General features: G+C 35.7%; 2 protein-coding genes across 2 annotated transcripts in view; both read left to right on the plus strand.

Moving 5' to 3' along the window:
- The first annotated feature begins 2,437 nt into the window (after nt 1-2,437).
- The window catches only part of LOC133668487 (probable LRR receptor-like serine/threonine-protein kinase At1g07650), a 57,120-nt gene continuing 35,136 nt past the window's right edge, over nt 2,438-24,421 (plus strand). Inside the window, exons 1-2 of the mRNA XM_062088365.1 lie at nt 2,438-2,458; nt 2,534-2,605. The gene's annotated coding sequence lies outside the window, so the exon portion shown is untranslated. The remainder of the gene's footprint in view (nt 2,459-2,533; nt 2,606-24,421) is intronic.
- LOC133668488 (probable LRR receptor-like serine/threonine-protein kinase At1g07650) lies at nt 2,713-24,196 on the plus strand. Its single transcript, XM_062088366.1, has 16 exons — nt 2,713-2,778; nt 2,864-2,935; nt 3,059-3,130; nt 3,212-3,283; nt 3,370-3,441; nt 3,800-3,871; nt 4,987-5,043; nt 5,298-5,332; nt 5,736-6,112; nt 6,190-6,385; nt 6,483-6,626; nt 6,959-7,080; nt 7,204-7,414; nt 14,763-15,000; nt 23,369-23,519; nt 23,803-24,196. The coding sequence occupies exons 1-16, from the start codon at nt 2,723-2,725 to the stop codon at nt 24,166-24,168; spliced, it is 2,313 nt and encodes a 770-aa protein (XP_061944350.1). The 5' UTR covers nt 2,713-2,722; the 3' UTR covers nt 24,169-24,196.

Here is a 24,421-nt window from a genome sequence, read left to right on the forward strand (position 1 = left end):
ATATATTTTAGAAAGATATTTTAAAAATAAAAAATAAAAAATATTATGTCTAAATATATGTTATTTTTTTAATTTTTTTTTGAAAATACAAAAATCACTACCACAATCTTTACATTTACCGACAGATTTTTCTATCGGTATTTGAACTATCATTCTGTTAGTAATTAATTTACTAACGAGATCACCGACGAAAATGTTCCGTCTGTAAATCTTTCATTGGTAATTTTTTGTTTGTCTGTAAGTCTGTTGGTAATAAAAAAAATTTACCAATAAAAATATTCTCTCAATATTTTTATTTATATCTATCAATTTTATAGTAGTGAATTTATTATAAAATTATATAAGAAAACAAATTTATTTTTACTTGTCAACTAAATATATTTTTGGTTTTTTTGTTATTGTTTTTATTATCACGTGATAATAATTAAATAATATATAATAAAACGCTGATATACCATCTTTTTAAGAAACAACGAGGGAGGCTGCATGGAATATGAAATCTTTATATACAATAAGTCTCTTTGATGGTTTTGTGGATTCAAAGAATTATTGTCGGATACTTCCTCTCCAATTCCCAATGATATTTATTATTATTTTTTTGACCTACCAATCTTTCCATTGACTTAAGAATGATGGAGGAGTGATTGTATTTTAAATATTTTTTATTTATAAATGTATTAAAATAATATTTTTTTTTATTTTTTAGAAAAATAATTTTGATATTAGCATATTAAAATGATTTAAATATACTAAAAACATATTAATTTAAAAAAAAATTCAATTTTTTTAATAAGATATAAGAAAAAAAATGGAAAGGCACAAGTGGTCTAGGACAGACAATGGTATTCTTGAAGTGTGGGCTTATATATATATATACAAGGTAAGAAAGACCCCACATCATCCTGAAAGGTCAAATATAAAGATGCATAAAGCTCTCTCCAGGCAGCCTACTTATGCTTATGTTACTAATGTTTTGCATGGGAGCAATTAACTTGGAGGCCCAAGTTGGGAGCCTTGCTCCTGATGAAGGTAATATATATATTTTTAATTTGGTTCAGATGAGCAGATTCTTTAATGTTTAGAGGAAGACATACACTTGTAATGCCTTCTTCTAGCAGGAGTTTTTTTATCTGCAAAATCCTCACTGCGTCATACTCTTCGATAATGCAGTCATCAAATTTGATTGTATTGCCGGATTCTGTAACTAGTAATGGCATCATGCATTGATTTTTTTACAGAATTCTGTGTTTTTTGCAAACATTTCTTGGCAAGGCATTGTAGAAGCCACCTGCAACTAATCATCCCAGAATTAGAAGTTGAGATTTAATTTTGATTTATGCAGTGGAAGCTCTACTTGAAGTAGCAACACAACTGGGCAAAAAAGGCTGGAATCGCAATATGAAACTGTGCAATGATACAATTTTACCTCCAAAGCCAGATGCTGACAATAAAGTTGTTTGCAACTGCTCATTTCCTGGGGGTGTGTGCCGCGTTAGTGCCATGTATATCTCTTCACTTACCACTCCATGCTTTTATTTTCAATTTTAATTTGAGGTCTGAAGGATTCTGATGGGGCCAGTTCAGGGAATGGAGGACTAGTTGTGGTGTATAAAGTCTCTTCAGAAACCCCATTTCGATAGTTGAATTTTATATCAAGAAATTCGGATAAATTCATTAGCAGTAAAATTATCTAAAAACAAGTATGATAAGGATCTCAAGGAAAACTTAATCATGCTGAAAATGTCGTGAATAGCAAAGAAAGGATCTCCAGCAAAGAAAATTTAGCAATTGTCAGAAGTTTAGGCTTAAGAGTTTGAAGAAAAGCTGAGTTTGTCAGAAAATAATATAAATTTTATTTTGAAATTTTATTTAATAACTTAAATTTTTGAACTAAAATGATTATTTGATATAACAACATAGTTTTATTGACCAAGTAATGATGAGTTTGAGTCTTATCACTCTTATTATTTTATTCGATAAAAATTAAGTATAAAATTGTATGGATGTCAAATCTTGAGGATTTCACTTTAGATGTGTGTCAGAGAATAATATAAATTTTTTAGCACAAGTAAAAAATTTGGTTTTCTATTTCATTAAGTAATGATGAGTTATGTCTTGTATTTTCTTGACATATGATTGTTGATTTGCAATGGTTGAAAGTTTTGACTTCTTACCTTGTATTGAGGAATTGATGGGTCCATGTGTTCTTGCAATGCAGATATCTCAAAAGGCAAGATCTTGACGGTACTCTCCCAAAGGCTATCGAGAAACTTCCACACCTTAAACATCTGTAAGCAGTGCTTCAAATTACTACATTTCTACAGATTGAGCACCGTGAATTTGCATCGTATGATTCGATTTTATTAGAACTCTATCTGCTCTGCAGAGATCTCTGGGCCAACTACCTGAGTGGCAATATATATACCATCTGATGGGCTAATACCAAGCTGGAAATATTGTAAGAAAATACTGCTTTCATGTTTTCTAGCCAAGGAATTGCTTACTCATAATTAATAGATTGTATAAACAACAAGTCTATCGGCGTGAATAACTTGACAGGAAAAATTCCTAGCTCTCTGGGAAGGATTACCACACTTAGATCCTTGTATGCATTTTTCTACTAGTCAATTTCTTGTCTTTTTTATTTTATTTAAATCTGTTCAATTGTCTAGTCAGGAGTAATCCTGAGAGATGGCATTTATGCAGGAACGTTCAGAACAATATGTTTTCTGGAACTGTCCCCCCTGAGCTTGGAGGCTTGGTTAACCTGGAGAATCTGTCAGTTCATTCAAGCTTTTGTATTAGAAATTAAGTCCTAACTGATTATTGAATGCTAAGTGTTTTTCTCCTTTTGTGATTGCAGAACTCTCAGTGCCAATTATCTCACTGGAGAGTTACCCCAGGCTCTCACTAATCTTACCGGATTGAAGGAACTGTAGGTTCTCATTTCACATGGTTATTGTGTATCATACTCATTAGTTGCAGCATTTGATATTACAGATGCATCTCTTTACTCTTAAAGTTTCTTGATTCTGTGTTTTCCGTTCGGCGAAAGCAGAAGGCTTAGCAGCAATAACTTCACTGGAGGAATACCTGATTTTATTCAGAGCTGGAAACAACTTGATATATTGTACGTGCTAGTTTCTACCACAAGCTCCGAATCTCATCACTGAAGCAGAACCCTAATCCCCCTTTAATTTTGTATTAACAGAGAGATCCAAGCTGGTGGTTTCACTGGACCCATTCCTTCAAGCGTATCTCTCTTGACTAATCTAACTGATCTGTAAGATATTTGTTTTAAATTTATGGTCTCCGTTACAACTTTAATCCTGAACATCTCACATTTATATGTCGGCTAATATTGAGCAGAAAAATAAGTAACTTACTTGGAGATGGTTCAGAGTTTCCCAACCTAGAATCTATAGCAGGCATTAAGTATCTGTGAGTTATTCTTGCAGCTGATACTCTCAAATCAGGATCAATTTAATTTACAACACAGTATATATTTAGCTCATATGAAATTAATGTATATTGCAGGATGTTGAGCAACTGCAACTTGTCAGGAAATTTTCCTATATATTTGACCAGAATGACACAGCTGAAAATTTTGTAATTTACTCTGTCCCTTGTATATCATCCATTCTGTCATTCATCTACATGAAGATTGAAGTGTGAATCTCATGGATACTTAGAGCTGCTGTCTTTAGATTGCAGCTACATTATTATTTGTAAATAACTTTCAAAATGCATTATGAACCATGGTCTTTACCCTTTTTTTTCCTCTTCTTTTCGAAAACAGGGATCTCAGTTTCAACAGATTAAATGGTTCACTTCCAACAAATTATGATGGCCTAAAAAGCTTGGAGAAAATGTAAGTATACTATATTATATTACCTTCTGTAATTAATGTTTGCCATATGAAAGCATAATTATTAAACCTAAACCAGTCAGACAACTAGTCCAAGAAAATCCAGGACTCGGAGCATGACCAGGGCCAAGATTCTAGTTGAACCATACAAGACATTGAACTGTCAAACCTATTCAACCTGGCCAAACCCAGTCCAAACCTGATCGGGTCAATATCTTGTGGAAAGAATGGAACAAAATTAATTTTTTTTAATAAAAATGTTTACCAGAGCTGATCCGATAGCTCAATCTTTTTCAAGTTATTCTCATGGTAGAGTACAGCAATTATGATGATAAACTTGTCCTCTAGACAGTCTTTTACAATGATAGCCTTGGACAAATGTTCAACCAAATGACAATTTTTACTTTCTGCATAGGTATCTTACAAGGAACATGCTTACAGGGCCCATCCCAGATTGGATCGAGAAAAGAGATACTCGCTAGTATGTTAGTTTTTTCTTAATTTCTGTATATAAATTATGATTTTTGAGATTTTTGTTTGTAATATATTTTCTTTTTACTCAATTAGAATTATTGAATATTTTATCCATTAACTCTCCCCTGAAAGACAGAAATGATCAACTTCAGTTCGCCTTTATCGGAACAATTTCAACCCAAAAACTTAATCATCAACTTCAGGTTTCCCTTATCCTATAACAGATGCGTGTCTGTAGGTTTAATAATATGTCCTAGTCTTTGAAGAGCTATACTGATGAGAAGTTTCCAGATAGTTTTCAGTACAGCGTGCATGAATGATCAAACTATCTCTAAGGTTTCATTTAGTTATTGTCCTAGAAAAGAAAGGACAAATACAGTAGGGACAAAAATGTGTTTTGTTACAGTAACGAAGATGAAGATATAAAAATAAATTTGTATAGTTTTGGATTGAATTTTTATCTGTTAAAATCAGAAAAGACGTGAGGTGAGGACATGTTCTTTATATCCCAACTGTCTTCATCTCTTCTGTCTATTCATCTCTTCTGCATTGAGATAGAAACCAAAAGCTAACATGTGCATGCAATTTTCTAAAAAAATCAGAAATACTGGCTGAATGTTTAAGGAAGCTATCTTTGTGTGCAGCGAAATCGATCTTTCTTACAACAATTGTACTTCGGAAGCAAAATGTAGAGAAACACTGTAAGATTGATTTCATTTTCCTTGCCTTGCCTTTGATTTTGAAAGTCTGCTTCTTTTTACATCACCGTTCACTTCATAACCTACAAAACTTAACTCTTCCTGTCTTGCCAGAAATCTGTTCAAAAGTACTTGGGGAGGGAACTATTCGTAAGCTTCTACTTTGATAAATATCTAAAACATAGATCATTTTATTTTCTTCTTCTCTGTCATTTCTTTTAAATAAGCTGATGATTCTATCTGGCCAATCTTTCCAGGAAACCTGTTGAGTGCCTGAGTGCTTGTTCTGAAGGTACTCTTAAATTTGTAAAGCTATCCGCTTTTACGTTTCACCTGGAAGTAGACAGAAAAATGATGCAGGAACAACCTGTCAGCCTAGACTATATATTTATTTCTATATTCGTTGGATCATAGCATCTCAGTCATAAACTCAATGGTCCTTTTGCGTGTGGCTACCCCATCATGCATCCGACCACTAGATAATAAATATAAAGGTCCTATTATGTGGGCATTTACATCGTGGGTCCCACCACGATTTCCACTCTAGGAGGAAAAGGATGCTCCTGCATCACAAAATCTTAATAGTTTCTGTTCTGTTTGCTCCGATTTAGCGTACGGTCTGATCCTAACATTTCTTGTGTTATAATTTGTTTAATCATATCGGTGGCCATGACCATTTTTATTTCTATGAATAGAGCGATATTCAGTGCACATAAATTGTGGGGGACCAGAAGCCACCATTGGAAACACCATCTACGAAGCAGATAATGAGCCAGGAGGTGCAGCAAAATATGCGTCCAAAAGAGAGGATTGGCAAACAAGTACCACAGGACATATCTGGGATGTTCCTGCTTCCTTGGATAACTACATAGCACAAAACAAGTCCATGCTCAGAATGGACAACTCTGTATTGTACACAAATGCACGCCTCACTCCTTTGTCTCTCACATACCACGTTCCCTGTCTGGTAAATGGGAATTACAAAATCAAGCTGCACTTTGCAGAGATAGTAATCAGGGATAACAGATCCTACTACAGTCTAGGAAGACGGATATTTGATGTTTATATTCAGGTATCTATTAATTAAAAGATGATAGATTCATTCCTTATGCAATAGGTGACAGCTTAATTGAAGAATTGTTCTCGCAGGACATTGTTGTGCTGAAGGATTTTGATATAGTGAAGGAAGCGGGAGGGGTGGATAAGGTATACATTCATAATTATACAGCACCTGTAACCAATGGAGCTTTAGAGATCCGCCTTCATTGGGCTGGGAAAGGAACCACAACGTCTCCCAAAAAAGGAATATATGGTCCTCTAATATCAGCCATTGATGTGGAATCTGGTAGGTTGACATATAATAGAATGACATGGTAATGAAGGAATAATTAGTACTGTGATCTGACAATACTTGTTCTTGCTGCAATTCTATTTCTGCCTAGACTTCAAGCCACCTGATAAAGGCAGGAGGAAGAGATTCATTGTCGCTGGAGTTGTGGTTTTGCCATTATTCCTCATTCTCATATTTCTATCCACTCTTTGGTGGAAAGGTCATTTGGGAGGAAGGAAATCGAGGGATCGAGGTACAGCTGATACATTTATTTGATTTTGCAAATTCTAGTGAGGAATCCAGTCACTAAAATAACATGGCAATAAGCAATTTTCTGCATCTTATTTGCTGTATGTCGATCCATGAATGCGTACATTTGTCAAAGAATTATCTCAATTCAAAGGTTGAAGCTGCTTGGCGAAGCGAAAGGAATGGTTTTATATTACTCTCTAACAATGGTTTTTTCAATGGGAATTGGCAATCTCAATTGTGTTTACTTATTGGACTGCAAAAACTATCTGTGTTCTTCCTTTGAAGAATCATTCATGCAGAAGAACTAATATATAAATATCCTCTTTTTTCCTTGGGCAGAACTTGTTGGGTTAGATCTGCTAACTGGTATCTTCACCTTCAGACAAATCAAAGCGGCAACGAATGACTTTGATCCAGCAAACAAACTTGGAGAAGGTGGTTTTGGCTGCGTGTACAAGGTATAGTACAGATTTTTGTTTTCATCTAGCTACTTGTCTACTATATTATTTCTTTTTTCTTATCGAAGCATCAAGGAATGGCCTAAGTGAACTTATTTCTGTCTAAAATTATTCTCCTTACAGGGAGTACTATCAGATGGCACTCGGATTGCGGTTAAGCAGCTTTCAGCGAAATCAAAACAGGGGAATCGTGAGTTTGTGAACGAAATAGGCATGATTTCTGCTTTGCAACACCCAAATCTTGTTAGATTGTATGGATGTTGCATTGAGGGGAAGCAATTGTTGCTGGTATATGAATACATGGAAAACAATAGCCTTGCGCATGTTTTGTTCGGTAGGCCTCTGATCACTTCCCCATAGTATCTTATGTAAAGTAATGAGAAAGAAAACAAGTTCTTTGAATGGCATATAGATAGAATTAGTGAAGAAGAAACTGATGGGTTGGGTTATGCATGATGATTACAGGGACAAAGGAAATCAAGGCAACGAAGCTAGACTGGCGTACAAGGCAGAGGATATGTGTAAGTATAGCGAAAGGTCTGGTTTTCCTGCATGAGGAGTCGACACTCAAAATTGTTCATAGAGACATAAAAGGTACCAATATCCTTCTTGACAAGGACATGAACGCCAAGATATCTGATTTTGGAATGGCCAAGCTTGATGACGAGGACAACACCCACATCGACACCAGAGTTGCTGGAACAATGTGAGTTTCTGATATTAACACGGGGTTTATTGAACACATGAAAAATCCTGAAAAGAAGACAATAAGGAAAACACACAAGTACTTGTTGAAAAGTAAGCTGATTACTTGTTTTGATGGCAGAGAAGAAGACACAGCAGGCTGTAGCGAGAAGAATGAAGGAATGGAAGAAATTCAGTTAAAACAGTTATGGTAGTTATAGTCAGTTTTTTCTGTTAAATTCTGTTACAACCGTTTCTTACATATGTAAGAATCATAGCCCTCCATTAATGGATGGATGAGATGATTTTGATTCCTAAAATACTAGAATTAGTTACATGTAACGTGTATAAAAACAGAGTTGCTGTATTAATGAAATATATGAAATTCTTCTCAATCTTCTCTGCAAAACAAGAATACAATTCTCTTCTAAATACTGTCAAGAAAACAAACATGGTATCAGAGCTCACAAACTGATTCCTAAGAGGGGCGTAAGCTGTGAAAAACAGATTGATTAAACTGTTAATTACTCAAAAATGGTAGGATCAAGCTCTAATGGAGGAGATTTAAGAACTCCACAGTTCAATGGCACAAACTATGATTTTTGGGCTGTAAAGATGGAGATAATCCTCATAGCATTCGATCTATGGGACGTAATAGAAGCTGGAATACAATCTCATCAATCACCTGAGGTTGCAATTGGATCAGGCGATGAAGAGAGTGAAGCTGAGCAAACTACATTGCTAACATCCACTACATCCAGAGAAGATAAAATCAAGAATGCAAAGGCATTAAGACTAATACAAGGAGCATTAACAGATGACCTTTTCCCACGCATAAGAAATGAGAAGACTGCAAAGGGAGCTTGGGACATCTTGAGCAGAGAATTCAGAGGAGACAAAAAGGTTAGAGCTGTAAAACTTCAAGCTGTGAGAGCTGACTTTGAATACTTGAGAATGTCAGAAAATGAAAGCCTAGATGGATATCTAGCTAAATTCTTTGCAACGGTGAATAACCTGAAATCATTAGGAGAAGATGTACCAGAAAACAGAATTGTGCAGAAACTGCTAACGAGTCTAAGCAGAAGATATAAGTCTATTGTGTCAATCATTGAGGAGACACGAGATCTTGATGTTCTGAGAGCAGAAGAAGTCATTGCTTCTGTTAAAGTCTATGATAAGAGGGAGGACCTACATGATGATAGGGATAAGCTAACAGGAACAGAGAAAGCCTTTAGCAGCTTAAAGGTTGGAAACAATCAAGCCTACAACCCACACAAGGGTTTTCATGGTAGACCTTCTCAAAGATGGCAATCACAAGACAGGAAGGGATCAAATTCATTTCCAAACAGAAACTTAAACACCTACAACAATTCTAACTGGAACAACACTGCTTGGGGAAGTAGTCAAGCGAGTGTAAAGACACTGTGTCAACTCTGCCAAAAGCAACATTTTGGCTTGTGCAGACACAAAGGAAAACCAAGATGTGGAAGATGCAATCGGTTTGGTCACATTGCAAAAGACTGTGAAAGTCACAGTCACAAACAACTAGCAAATTATGCAAAAGAAGAGAGAGTATCCACTGGAACAATGTTCTATGCTTGCCACTCTGCAAGTCTGCAAGAGAGAAAGGTATGGTTTGTGGATAGTGCTTGCAGCAACTACATGACCTCTAAAGAATCTAAACTAATCAACATTGATAGATCAGTGACCTGCAAAGTAAAGATGGGCTCAAGAGATCTTGTGCAAGCAACTGGAAAAGGCACATTGGTTGTGGAAACTCAGCATGGAAAAAGATATATAAAAGAGGTACTGCTTGTTCCCGGATTGGATGAAAATCTATAGAGTGTAGGCCAGATGATGGAGCATGGTTATTATATCCTCTTTGGAGGTAACAAAGCAGTGATATTTGATAATTAAAGCCTCAACAATGTTATTGCAATAGTGACCATGGAAGGAAATCGATGCTTTCCACTTTCACTTGAATCCATCACACCTGCAGCTATATATCTACTTTTTAATGAGGAATTGATGGGTCCAATTGTTCTTGTGAAGCAGATTTCTCAAAGGGCAGGATCTTGCTGGCAGTCTCCCAAAATCTATTGTGAAACTACCTTACCTTACGAATCTGTAAGTAGTGTTTTTAAATTTTAGCAATTATGAATTTTGAACATATGATTCAATTCAATTAGAGATTCTATATACGTTGCAGCGATCTGTGGGCGAACTACCTGAGTGGTAACATACCACCGGAATGGGCTAATACAAAGCTGGAAATATTGTAAGAAAACACTTCATTTTCTTAATTTTCTAGCCAATGAATTGCTTACTCTTGCTGTATTAATTAATAGGTTGCATACGCTGCAGGTCTATTGCTGTTAACCGCTTAACTGGACCAATTCCTAGCTATCTGGGAAAGATAATCACACTTAGATACTTGTATGCGTTTCGTATTTGTCATTCTATCGTTCTTTTTTATCCTAGAGCTGTTCAAATGTTTAGACAATTCCAATACTGACGGTTCACATTCATGCAGGAACATTCAAAATAATATGTTTTCTGGAATAGTTCCCCCTGAGCTTGGAAACTTGGTTAACCTGGAGAATATGTCAGTTTGTTCAGTCTTTTATCTTGGAGATACATATCTGGTTATTGAATGCTAAATTTCATGTGGCGAATACCATTAAAGAAAGCTGACATTAAATTTTTCTCTCATTTGTTATTGCAGCAATCTTAGTGCCAACAATTTCACTGGAGAGCTACCCCTGGCTCTCTCTAATTTGATGAAATTAAAGGATCTGTAGGTTCTTATAACTTGTATAGTTATGTTATGTTATTGGATATAGAATTTGATACCAGAGAAGCATCTCTTGAGTCTCTAAATTCTTGACTGTCTTTGTGTTGGGTAAGTGCAGTAGGCTTAGCAGTAATAACTTCATTGGAAGAATACCGGATTTTATTCAAAGCTGGAAACAGCTTGATATATTGTATGTGCTTCTTTTCCACCACAAATATTCAATCTTATCACTGCAGCTCTAGAAGCAGAACCTTAATCGACGTTTTTATCTTACATTAACAGAGAGATCCAGGCCGGTGGTTTCTCAGGGCCTATTCCTTTAAGCATTTCTCTCTTGAACAGTCTAACTCAGTTGTAAGTTGTGTTCCTGGGTCATAGTTAATGAAAAATCATCAACTATAAAAACATGAAAGTCTCACATTTATTTGCGGTTGATGTTTTCCAGAAGAATCAGTAACTTACTTGGAGATGGTTCAGAGTTTCCAAACCTAGAATCTATGCAAAACATGACCTATTTGTGAGTTATTCTCTCTGTTGATGCTCTCATATCAGGATATTTAAAATGCAGTATTAGCTTACATGAATGAAATGTATGCTGCAGGATGTTAAGCAACTGCAACTTGTCAGGATCTTTTCCCAGATACTTGACTGAAATGAAACAACTGAAAGTTTTGTAATCTTCATTATCTCTTATGCTTAATTTTTCATTCATCTACATCAAGATTGAAATGTGAATTTCACGCATACTTAGAGCTGCCGACCTTAGATTGCTAATTTAGTTATTATTTGTACTTTTTTGTGAACTTCCATAACGTAGAATTAAGAACAATATGCACCTTTTGTTTTGGTTGCAGGGATCTCAGTTTCAACAGATTGAAAGGAGATCTTCCGACAGATTATGATGACCTAATAAGCTTGGAGAAAATGTAAGTATTCTAGATTCATGAGGATGGCTAGCTACTGTGTCTTATGGTGCATGAACAGCCTCCACTGTGCTGTAAACAGCATATAAGTAGTCATATGATAAGCTTATTGTCCCAAGCCATCATCTAAGCTTCAAAATTTTGTCTAGTGTCGGGACAGGATTTGGCTATAGTAATCATGGTTAGATGCTCAACCGAATGATAATTTTTTATTATTGCATAGTTATGTTACAAGGAACATGCTTTCTGGGCCCATCCCGCCCTGGATCCAGAGCAGAAATACTCGCTAGTAAGTTATTTTTCTTAATTTCTATATGAATTACGTTAGAAATTTCATAATGTATTTACCTTTATCAACATAATTTTAATGCATACATATTATATTGAGAATTATGCTTAGTCCATCTTCTCTCCCTTGTCATACGAATGACTGAAATGATCAACTTTTACTGGTACTTCCAGTTTTCCCTTGTCTGTGAGAGCATTAAAAAAAAGAGATTTAGGCCATTATTTATATAATTTTGTAGGATTAATCTGTCTGTTGCCATAAAAGTAATCCTAGCTTTTGAAGAACTATACTGATGGGCAACTGATAAACAGACAATCATTCCCATAATTTATTGATTTCAGTACAGATATGTATGGATAATCAAACTATTTCCAATTGCAATATCTTTCAAGTTACTATCAATAACTTTGTAATAAAATTTCTAAAAATCTGTGCAAAGTTGTCTCAATGTTGAAAGAAGCTATCTTTGCATGCAGTGAATTTGATCTTTCTTACAACAATTTCACTGAAATCCCTACGCCAACTAATTGTAAAGAAACACTGTAAGATTGACTTCCTTTTGCTTGTCTTTCCTTTAATTGAGTTTGTTGTTTATATGCTTTCACTTCATGACTTATAAATAACTTCTGAGCTGGTTCGCCAGAAATTTGTTCAAAAGTTCTTGGGGAGGGAACTACTTGTAAGCTTCTACTTCATTAAACTCTTAAGACAGATATCTTTCATTTTCTTCTCCTTTTCACTTCATTTTTAAGATAAGCTGATGGTTCTCTCTCACCAATCTGTCCAGGAAGCCTGTCGAGTGCCTCAGTGATTATTGTTCAAAAGGTACTCATGCTTCTGCATCAAATTTATGATACATGTGCTCCTCTTGTTTTGTATTTATGTTCACAGGAATTAGAGTTTGCAAGAGTTCTGATATTGTTAAAACTCTCCAATATTAAGACCAATAATTTTTGTATATCGTTAGTTGATTATTTTTCTTCATAATTAGATTAAGATACAAGTCTTAGATTGGATGTGCCAAATTAAGTTAAATTTGTTTCTTGTTTTCTAAATGCTCATATTGATGACAGTATAAACATTTTGACAATTCTATATAGATCAATACTGGGTGCACATAAATTGTGGCGGATCAGAAACCACCGTCGGAAATACCAAGTATGAAGCAGATGATGAGCCAGGAGGTGCAACAAAATATGTACCCAAAAGAGAGGTTTGGCAAATAAGTACCACAGGACATGTCTGGGATGTTAAACCTTCCGAAGACGACTACATAGCACAAAATATGTCCATACTAAGAATGAACAACTCTCAACTGTACACAAAAGCTCGCCTCACTCCTTTGTCTCTCACATACCACGTGCGTTGTCTTGTTAATGGGAATTACAATGTGAAGCTTCACTTTGCTGAAATAGTAATGAGGGACAACAGATCCTTCTATAGTCTTGGAAGACGGATATTTGATGTTTATATTCAGGTATTAAAGATCACATATTAATTCCTTATTTAACTGGAAATGAATTGACTGAAGAATTGTTCTTGCAGGACAGAATTGTGTTGAAGGATTTTGATATTGAAAAGGCAGCACAAGGGGTAGATAAGGTATACATTCATAATTCTACAGAGAAAGTTACAGATAGAGCTTTAGAGATCCGCCTTCGATTGGGCTGGGAAAGGGACAACAACGTCACCGAAAATTGGAATATACGGTCCACTAATATCGGCCATTGATATAGAACCTGGTAAGTCATACCTCTTATATTGTAAATTTTAATATAATATTCAATACTACATGGAGCATGTTGGCATATAATGAAGTGGCATGGTAGTGAATAACTCTACAATCTAACATTAATTGCTTTTACTGTTCCTATTTCTACATAGAATTCAAGCCTCCTACGAAAGGCAAGAGGAAGAAGCCCATTGTGGCTGGGTCTGTGGCTTCGCTGTTGTTCCTTATTTTCATACTTCTATCCGTGCTTTGGTGGAAAGGTTATCTGGGAGGAAGGAATTCAAGGGATCAAGGTACTGTTATGAACATTAGTTTGATTTGTGAATTCTAGTGTGCCTAATACCACATACTTTCAACAATGAGAATTCCCAACCTCAAGATTGTGTGTACTCAATGATTGTTAAAAAGCACATGTTTTCTTCCCTTCCACCGTGATGATTATGTGAAATTGTTTGTTCATGATATAATGGTTTTTTGTCACATGCTTGTCCTTTTCAACTTGGAATATGGCTCATGTTAAGCTGTTAGGGATGAGAAGTTGGCACATCTAAGATCTGAACTGTATCATTTTAGTCTCTCATCGTCATACAAATGACATGTTTTTTACAAGTTAGTTTTTTTCGTATGAATCGTTTGTGTGGCACAACTTATCCTCCTCGTTCCTTGGGCAGAACTTGTTGGGCTAGATCTGCTAACTGGTATCTTTACCTTCAAACAAATCAAAGCTGCAACAAATGACTTTGATCCAGCAAACAAACTTGGAGAAGGTGGTTTTGGCGTTGTCTACAAAGTAATGACAGCCTTGTCTTTCATGTAGCTACTTATTGATTACTTTCTTTTTCCTTCCATTCCATACCATGGAAGATTGAACTAAATGAATCGATTTCCTCATTTCTCTAAAATGATTCTCATTCCAGGGAGTACTATCAGATGGTACTATAATTGCAGTTAAGCAGCTATCAGCAAAATCAAAGCAAGGAAATCGTGAATTTGTGAACGAAATAGGCAATGATTTCTGCTTTGCAACACCCAAATCTTGTTAGATTGTATGGATGTTGCATCAATGGGAAGCAACTACTACTGGTTTATGAATACATGGAAAACAATAGCCTTGCGCATGTTTTGTACGGTAGGCTATGCTCATTTGCTTGAAGTAGTAGCTTTTATAAATTGATTTAAGAAACAAAAGGACATTGAATGGCATATAGAAAGAATTAAGGTAAAAAATTTGATTGGTTGGGCTGTGCATACTGATTACAGGCAAAAAGGAGGGCCAATTAAATCTAGACTGGCCTACAAGGCAGAAGATTTGTGTTGATATAGCAAAAGGTCTAGCTTTCCTGCATGAGGAGTCCACACTCAAAATTGTTCATAGAGACATAAAAACTACCAATGTTCTCCTTGACGGGAACATGAATGCCAAAATATCTGATTTTGGCATGGCAAAGCTTGACGAGGAGGACAACACCCATATCTCCACCAGAGTTGCTGGAACAATGTGAGTTTCTGGTATCTCATTTCCTATCCAGCTAGCGTTTTCACATAGTCTTAGAAGTGCTGCAGCTATTCTTTTTCAAGTCATTCGGTTAAACAAAACTGATATGTGACTGCTCCTGTGGACCAATTATTGTCACGACCCGAGTCCCGGATCCATGACCGGCACATAGGCAAGGTTCCCCTCCAAGGTTCCATACCTATGCGAACCCAAACTTACACACAAACTTATCCTAACTCAATCAGAGTTCAACGCAGCATTAATAACAAAATCAACTTTATAATATAATTGAATTGTCTTAATACAAAAGTTTATAAAAGTTCAGAGTTTTGGAGCACTAACTAGACATAAAGGAAGGTACAAATTACTACCAAAAGAGCAGGTTCTGAAGGTCCAACAAAATGACCTGCTATCAAGCTATAAGCCTGAAAATGATAAATAATGAGATGGTGAGTTCAACAACTCAGTGAGTAGATAACGTTCAATATACACACACGAGGTAATACAGCAATGAGAAATATATATACAAGTATGGATTTAGGTTCTTATGGAAGTGTTCTCAAATTGGCCATAACAAGATCATATGGTAAAACTCGTCAGAAAATCAAAATGCAATGAGCATGAGGCTCCGTACTGTGGGATGATCAGTCCACACAGGTTGGTGACTCCCCCGACCAACTAGGGTTCAGATACGATGTGCACAAAGACTAACACTACCCTGTTAGCATGGGTATTCTGACTGACATACCATAGGTTCATAATCATAATCAAACAGACATATTCATATCTCAAGGCTCAACTCATGACATCAATCAAATGATGAGCTATCAATTCAGAATTCAATTCAAAATATATACTGGTTCATATCAAGAATTCAGATTCAACAATTGATCATGCTTTATCAAAACAAGGATAATAATTAACATATATATTATCAAGAAGCATGATCCAATTCATATTAGCAAATCAAATATTTATAATATTTCTCATGCATATGGAAAATTATCCACTCACCTGACTCAAAAGCAACAAAACTCAAAGCTGATATCGAAGAAAATCCTACTGACGTCCCGCCGGTAGAATATCAGGATTATCTGAATATAAAGGAGACATATTTAAGAATGACTCAAAAGAATATATATAACCTATTTAATACACTTATCTAAGGGTGTATTCCATAACCCTATATATTTTTGAACTAACTAGTTATCTTTCCTAAAAACCCAACGTTTAACGGTTTTCCCGAAATCTAATCCATAATAAAACAATTAATAAAATTGGTAATAATTCACTAAATAACCCTCAATTATTCATCAAAATAATCTGAAAAAAGTAATATTACAGCTAGGGACTAATCTGTAATTTATCATATTCTTAAGGGTTAAATTGCAACTTTTGTCAAATTGGAGGACCAAACTAAAATTTATCATAAATCCATGAATATACTGAAATTATGTCCATAATTCATCCTCATTTCTGTCCAGATCATCTCATTATACTCCAGGGACCATTCTGGAATTTTACCAAATTTTTAGGATCAAATTGTAATTTTTGTCAAATTGGAGGACCAAATTGAAAGTGTTAAATTCTCTTATCTATACAGTAATTCTGTCCATAATTCATATGTTATTCTGTTCAGAATCTCGGAATAGGCTCCAGGGACCATTCTGCAAATTTTCCAAAGTTTGGGGACTAAACTGTAATTTTCCAAAATTGAGGGACCAAATTGAATTTTCGTCATCTTCAACCTCCAACTCAGAATTCTCACAGGTTACCCACTGTTCTTGCCAAATTTCTAACTCAACATTCACCATTTACACAATTCATAACTCAATCATCATTTTCATCTACAATCTCTCAAAATCATCCAAATAATCAAATACCCATAACAATTAACTCTATAACATTCAAATTAATTCATCAATTAACCCAAAACACAAATTTTCAAAACCCTAACATTTATCAAAACCAAAATTAAAAGCTCAATAATACAAATTTATACATTTAACAACTTAAATCTTACCTTTAAACTTATTTCCTCCAACTCCTTTTCTTTTTTTTTTCCCTTATTTTCCCCTCTTTTCTCTTCTTCTTCTTCTTCCTCTTTCTCCCTTCTCTCTCCCGTCAGTTTTTACTCTAAATTTTCTGATCTCTTGTTTTTTTTTTTTCTATTTATATATATTATGTATTTATACAATTACTACAATACCCTTCATTTAATTATACCCACTTCTAAACCACCAAGGGCTCTATAGCCTTTTCCTATCTCTTTATATTCAAAACATTACAATCTCCCCACCTTATAAAAGTTTCGTCCTCGAAACTTAATAAAAAAAGATTGAATACTTACCGAGATTATCGAAAAGATGAGGATACTCCTCACGCATCTTATCCTCGAGCTCTCAGGTCGCTTCCTCACGTGAATGACCTTTCCATTTCACTTTCACGGAAGCTATATCCTTCGACCTAAGCTTCCTCACTTGTCGGTCGACTATAGCTTCTGGTTGCTCCTCATAAACCATATCATCCCTCAATTCAATGGGATGAACCTCTAACACATGTGATGGATCTGACATATACTTCCTTAGCATTGAAACATGAAATACCGGATGAATAGCAGACAAGTTTGGTGGTAATGCTAACCTATAAGCAACCGCCCCAACTCTCTCCAGAATCTCATACGGTCCAATGAATCGAGGACTCAACTTGCCTTTCTTCCCAAACCTGAATACTCCTTTTGTCGGTGATACTTTTAAGAACACACAATCACCCACTGAAAACTCTAAGTCACGCCTTCTTCTATCCGCGTAACTTTTCTGTCTACTCTGAGCTGTTTGAAGCTTCTTTCTAATTACCTCTATCTTCTCTGAGGTAATCTGAATCAACTCCGGTCCCATTAGCCTCTTCTCACCAACCTCAAACCAACAAACCGGTGATCTACACTTTCGACCATACAAAGCCTCATAAGGTGCCATCTCTATGCTAGCCTGATAACTATTGTTGTAAGCAAATTCCACTAATGGTAGGAACTTACTCCAACCAACTCCAAAATCCATGACACAAGCCCTTAACATATCCTCCAAGATCTGAATAGTCCTCTCAGACTGACCATCGGTCTGAGGGTGAAAAGCTGTACTCAACTGAACTTTAGTACCCATAGCTTCTTGGAATTTCACCCAAAACCGCGATGTAAACTGTGGACCTCTATCAGACACTATTGAAATTGGCACTCCATGCAACCGTACAATCTCACTAATAAACAATTCCGCCAACTTTGCATATCCATAAGTAATCTTAACTGGCAGAAAATGGGCTGATTTTGTCAACCTGTCAACAATCACCCATATTGAATCATAACCCTCCTGACTCCTAGGCAATCCTGTCACAAAGTCCATTGTGATCCTTTCCCACTTCCATTCTGGAATCAACAATGGTTGCAACAATCCAGGAGGTTTCTGGTGTTCACCCTTTACCCTCTGACAGGTCAAACACCTAGAAACAAAATCTGCTACATCAGCCTTCATCCTATTCCACCAATAACACACCTTAAGGTCTTTATACATCTTGGTGGAACCTGGATGCATTGTGTAAACTGTCTGATGTGCCTCTACCATCAATTCTCTCCTCAGATCATCTACATCAGGTACACAAAGTCTATCCCTATATCTTAGCACATCATCATCACCTATCACAAAACCTGCAGCTTTACCCTGCTCAACTTCATTTCTAATCCTGAGTAGTGAATCATCTTTCTTCTGAGCTGCTTTTATCTTATCAAACAAATCTGACTTAACCTGAAAATGAGCAATCATTGCTCCAGCTTTACTAAGATCAAATCTGACTCCTTCATCCACCAACTCATGCAGCTCCCTAATCAGAGGTCTTCGTACCTCCTGAATATGAGCTAAGCTCCCTGATGATTTTCTACTCAAAGCATCGGTAACTACATTTGCCTTACCTGGGTGGTAATGTATGGTACAATCATAATCCTTCAGCAGTTCCATCCATCTCCTCTGCCTCAGGTTTAGATCTCTCTGCTGAAAGATATATTTCAAACTCTTGTGATCTGGGAAGATCTCACAAGTTTCACCATACAAGTAGTGCCTACAAATCTTCAAGGCAAAAATTACAGCCGCCATCTCTAAATCATGTGTAGGATAGTTCTGTTCATGCTTCTTCAGCTGCCGTGAAGCATAGGCAATAACCTTGCCATGCTGCATTAGAACACATCCTAACCCCACTCTCGAAGCATCACAATACACTGTGTAACCACCAGAACCTGATGGTACTGCCAGAATAGGCGCTGTAGTCAATCTCTCTTTCAACTCTAAGAAACTTTTCTCACAAGCTTCAGACCACTGAAACTTAACATTTTTCTACGTTAACTTAGTCAATGGTGCAGAAATCCGAGAAAAGTTCTCCACAAACCTCCGATAATAGCTGGCCAACCCTAAGAAACTTCTTATCTCTGTCGCCGAAGTAGGCCTAAGCCACTGCTTAACTGCCTCAATCTTTTGAGGATCAACCTCAATCCCATTCCTTGACACTACATGCCTAAGAAATGCTACACTCTCCAACCAAAACTCACTCTTTGAGAACTTGCCATACAACTGATGATCTCGCAAAGTTTGAAGCACCATTCTCAAGTGCTGCTCATGCTCCTCCCTAGACCTCGAATACACCAAAATATCATCAATAAAAACTATCACAAATCGATCAATAAACTGGTCAAACACTCTATTCATCAAATCCATAAAAGCTATTGGTGCATTCGTCAACCCAAAAGACATCACTAAGAACTCATAATGACCATACCGAGTTCTGAAAGCTGTTTTTGAAATGTCCTCATCTCTTATCCTCAACTGATGATACCCAGATCGAAGATCGATCTTAGAAAAGAATTGAGCTCCCTGCAATTGGTCAAACAAATCATCTATGCGAGGGAGTGGGTATCTATTTCGAACTGTCACCCGATTCAGTTGCCTATAATCTATACACAACCTCAATGACCCATCTTTCTTCTTCACAAACAACACTGGGCTCCCCAAGGGGACACACTTGGTCGGATAAACTTTTTATCCAACAAATCTTGCAGTTGCTCCTTTAGCTCCCTCAATTCTGCTGGCGCCATTCTATATGGTGCCATTGATATTGGTTCGGTACCCTGAACCAAATCAATACAAAACTCAATTTCCCTATACGGAGGCAATCCAGGTAAGTCATCGGGAAAGACATCAATAAACTCCCTAACTATAAGGACTTGGTCTAATTGAGGAACTTCTTTCTCTACATCCACTATATATGTTAGGTAGCACTGTACCCCTTTTCTGGCCATTTTCCTTGAGATAGCCGACAACATAATTGATGGAGACCCAATCTTATCTCCTTGAAATACCAACCCAACTTCTTCATCTAGATCAAATATTATTTTCTTACCTCAACAATTTACCGAAGCCCTATGCTTTGCCAACCAATCCATTCCCAAAATCACATCAAAATCAACCATATCTAAGACATTTAAGTCTCTCATAAAGATCTTATCTCCAATCTCTATTTCACAATCCAGATACATATACTTCACTAATATTAATTCATCAAGGGGAGTAGAAACTGAAATGGAGGATCTTAACATAATTGATTGCTTATCTAACCTCATGACAAAAATATAGGAACACAAACAAATAAGTTGCGCCCATATTAAATAATATTTTTGCTTCAAAAGAGCAAATAATAAGAATATGTTGAGGTGCAGATGTACTGCCCCACCTCCTATACCTTACATTTCTAAACTGTACAATAGGGACATCATCTTTATTGTCATCTACTCTAATAGTATCAGCTATTCGTCTATTCCTCGGCATATCCTCTAAGAAATTAGAGCACTCAAGTCATGCTAGAACAATAGCATGATCATTATCACAGAATTATAGGAAAGCATATATATCACAAGGAAGAAGACATGCTTGATGAGAATTCGGAATTTCAAAAACAACAAACAAGACGATACGGATCCTAATGCTCCACTTATTATGAAATTAATTATATTATTGTTTCTTTAACCTAAAGCTCTGATACCACGTTTGTCACGACCCGAGTCCCGGATCCATGACCGGCACATAGGCAAGGTTCCCCTCCAAGGTTCCATACCTATGCGAACCCAAACTTACACACAAACTTATCCTAACTCAATCAGAGTTCAACGCAGCATTAATAACAAAATCAACTTTATAATATAATTGAATTGTCTTAATACAAAAGTTTATAAAAGTTCAGAGTTTTGGAGCACTAACTAGACATAAAGGAAGGTACAAATTACTACCAAAAGAGCAGGTTCTGAAGGTCCAACAAAATGACCTGCTATCAAGCTATAAGCCTGAAAATGATAAATAATGAGATGGTGAGTTCAACAACTCAGTGAGTAGATAACGTTCAATATACACACACGAGGTAATACAGCAATGAGAAATATATATACAAGTATGGATTTAGGTTCTTATGGAAGTGTTCTCAAATTGGCCATAACAAGATCATATGGTAAAACTCGTCAGAAAATCAAAATGCAATGAGCATGAGGCTCCGTACTGTGGGATGATCAGTCCACACAGGTTGGTGACTCCCCCGACCAACTAGGGTTCAGATACGATGTGCACAAAGACTAACACTACCCTGTTAGCATGGGTATTCTGACTGACATACCATAGGTTCATAATCATAATCAAACAGACATATTCATATCTCAAGGCTCAACTCATGACATCAATCAAATGATGAGCTATCAATTCAGAATTCAATTCAAAATATATACTGGTTCATATCAAGAATTCAGATTCAACAATTGATCATGCTTTATCAAAACAAGGATAATAATTAACATATATATTATCAAGAAGCATGATCCAATTCATATTAGCAAATCAAATATTTATAATATTTCTCATGCATATGGAAAATTATCCACTCACCTGACTCAAAAGCAACAAAACTCAAAGCTGATATCGAAGAAAATCCTACTGACGTCCCGCCGGTAGAATATCAGGATTATCTGAATATAAAGGAGACATATTTAAGAATGACTCAAAAGAATATATATAACCTATTTAATACACTTATCTAAGGGTGTATTCCATAACCCTATATATTTTTGAACTAACTAGTTATCTTTCCTAAAAACCCAACGTTTAACGGTTTTCCCGAAATCTAATCCATAATAAAACAATTAATAAAATTGGTAATAATTCACTAAATAACCCTCAATTATTCATCAAAATAATCTGAAAAAAGTAATATTACAGCTAGGGACTAATCTGTAATTTATCATATTCTTAAGGGTTAAATTGCAACTTTTGTCAAATTGGAGGACCAAACTAAAATTTATCATAAATCCATGAATATACTGAAATTATGTCCATAATTCATCCTCATTTCTGTCCAGATCATCTCATTATACTCCAGGGACCATTCTGGAATTTTACCAAATTTTTAGGATCAAATTGTAATTTTTGTCAAATTGGAGGACCAAATTGAAAGTGTTAAATTCTCTTATCTATACAGTAATTCTGTCCATAATTCATATGTTATTCTGTTCAGAATCTCGGAATAGGCTCCAGGGACCATTCTGCAAATTTTCCAAAGTTTGGGGACTAAACTGTAATTTTCCAAAATTGAGGGACCAAATTGAATTTTCGTCATCTTCAACCTCCAACTCAGAATTCTCACAGGTTACCCACTGTTCTTGCCAAATTTCTAACTCAACATTCACCATTTACACAATTCATAACTCAATCATCATTTTCATCTACAATCTCTCAAAATCATCCAAATAATCAAATACCCATAACAATTAACTCTATAACATTCAAATTAATTCATCAATTAACCCAAAACACAAATTTTCAAAACCCTAACATTTATCAAAACCAAAATTAAAAGCTCAATAATACAAATTTATACATTTAACAACTTAAATCTTACCTTTAAACTTATTTCCTCCAACTCCTTTTCTTTTTTTTTTCCCTTATTTTCCCCTCTTTTCTCTTCTTCTTCTTCTTCCTCTTTCTCCCTTCTCTCTCCCGTCAGTTTTTACTCTAAATTTTCTGATCTCTTGTTTTTTTTTTTTTTCTATTTATATATATTATGTATTTATACAATTACTACAATACCCTTCATTTAATTATACCCACTTCTAAACCACCAAGGGCTCTATAGCCTTTTCCTATCTCTTTATATTCAAAACATTACAATTATAATACAATAATTATGATATAGATGGGTATAATTGCTGACAGAGTCAGTACTATTACAAGTGAGTTGCTCCAAATTTAGCATTGTTTACTGTTTTTGCTAAGGTTGTGGTGTTATTCTTTCTGTGCAGGGGATACATGGCACCAGAATATGCTTTATATGGTCGCTTGACCTACAAGGCACATGTTTACAGTTTTGGTATTGTCGCACTGGAAATTGTTGCTGGGATGAGCAACATGAGCTTCCAACATAATGAAAGTTTCGTATGCCTCCAAGATTGGGTAAGTTGTGTCATATCCATTTACTCCTTGCAGGCAACTTAAGCTCCAAAGCAGACTAGGTTAGGCTGCTTCAAGCCTGACATCTTCTCTAAATAAAGCCAAAATCGAGTGGTTATATTCTATCTTAGAAGACAGAATACTTCTGCGAACCACCTTAACATTAATTCACTGCTAAAAATTTCGCACAGTAAAGTTATATCTTTTAATCAAGAACGGACTTCTGGAACATTAGACAGTAAAACAGCTACATGTCTGTTTACTTTTGCCTTATGGTTTATTTCAGGCGCTGAGTTTACTGCAAAATGGAGACATAATGGAGCTTGTTGATCCAAGATTAGGGTCTGACTTCAAGAAGAAAGAAGCAGCTAGGATGATTAAAATAGCACTGCTATGCACAAACCAATCTCCCGCACTTAGACCTACAATGTCTGCCGTGGTAAGAATGCTTGAAGGAAAGGGTGATGTTCAGGAATTAGTCGTGGATCCAAGTACATTTGGCGATTCATTGAGGTTTAAGAGTTTCCAAGGCTACTCTGATCAATCTTCAGTCCTGAGTATCGACGAAACTCAGTCCCTCGTGCGTTCATCAGATAGAACATGGGATGGTCCTTCATCTTCATCAGCCCAGGATCTGTATCGTGATCATTAATAATGATCCTAACATGTACGGATGCCCATTAATAGTCTTCTTAGATTCACAACTGAAATGAGTTTCACTTTGTATAGAATTAAATAAGTATCTTCAGCTGTATATGACTTGACAGAAGTCATAGGATAATTAGTGATTTGTAGTTTTTTAAAGTGATTTTTATTTAAAAATATATTAAAATGTTTTTTTTAAAAAATTATTTTTGATATTATCACTGTTAAAACGATTTAAAAATATAAAAAAATTAAATTAA

The sequence above is a fragment of the Populus nigra genome, chromosome 11 (assembly GCF_951802175.1).
Source record: "Populus nigra chromosome 11, ddPopNigr1.1, whole genome shotgun sequence".
In the NCBI taxonomy this organism is placed as follows: Eukaryota; Viridiplantae; Streptophyta; class Magnoliopsida; order Malpighiales; family Salicaceae; genus Populus; species Populus nigra.

What these genes read in the sequence shown, in the direction of transcription:
- LOC133668488 (XM_062088366.1), top strand. Translation starts at nt 2,723, where the DNA reads ATGTTTTCTGGAACTGTCCCCCCTGAGCTTGGAGGCTTGGTTAACCTG. An exon ending in TTGGTTAACCTGGAGAATCT is followed by an intron (nt 2,779 to 2,863) that starts GTCAGTTCATTC and finishes TTGTGATTGCAG; the next exon opens with AACTCTCAGTGCCAATTATC. An exon ending in CTTACCGGATTGAAGGAACT is followed by an intron (nt 2,936 to 3,058) that starts GTAGGTTCTCAT and finishes CGGCGAAAGCAG; the next exon opens with AAGGCTTAGCAGCAATAACT.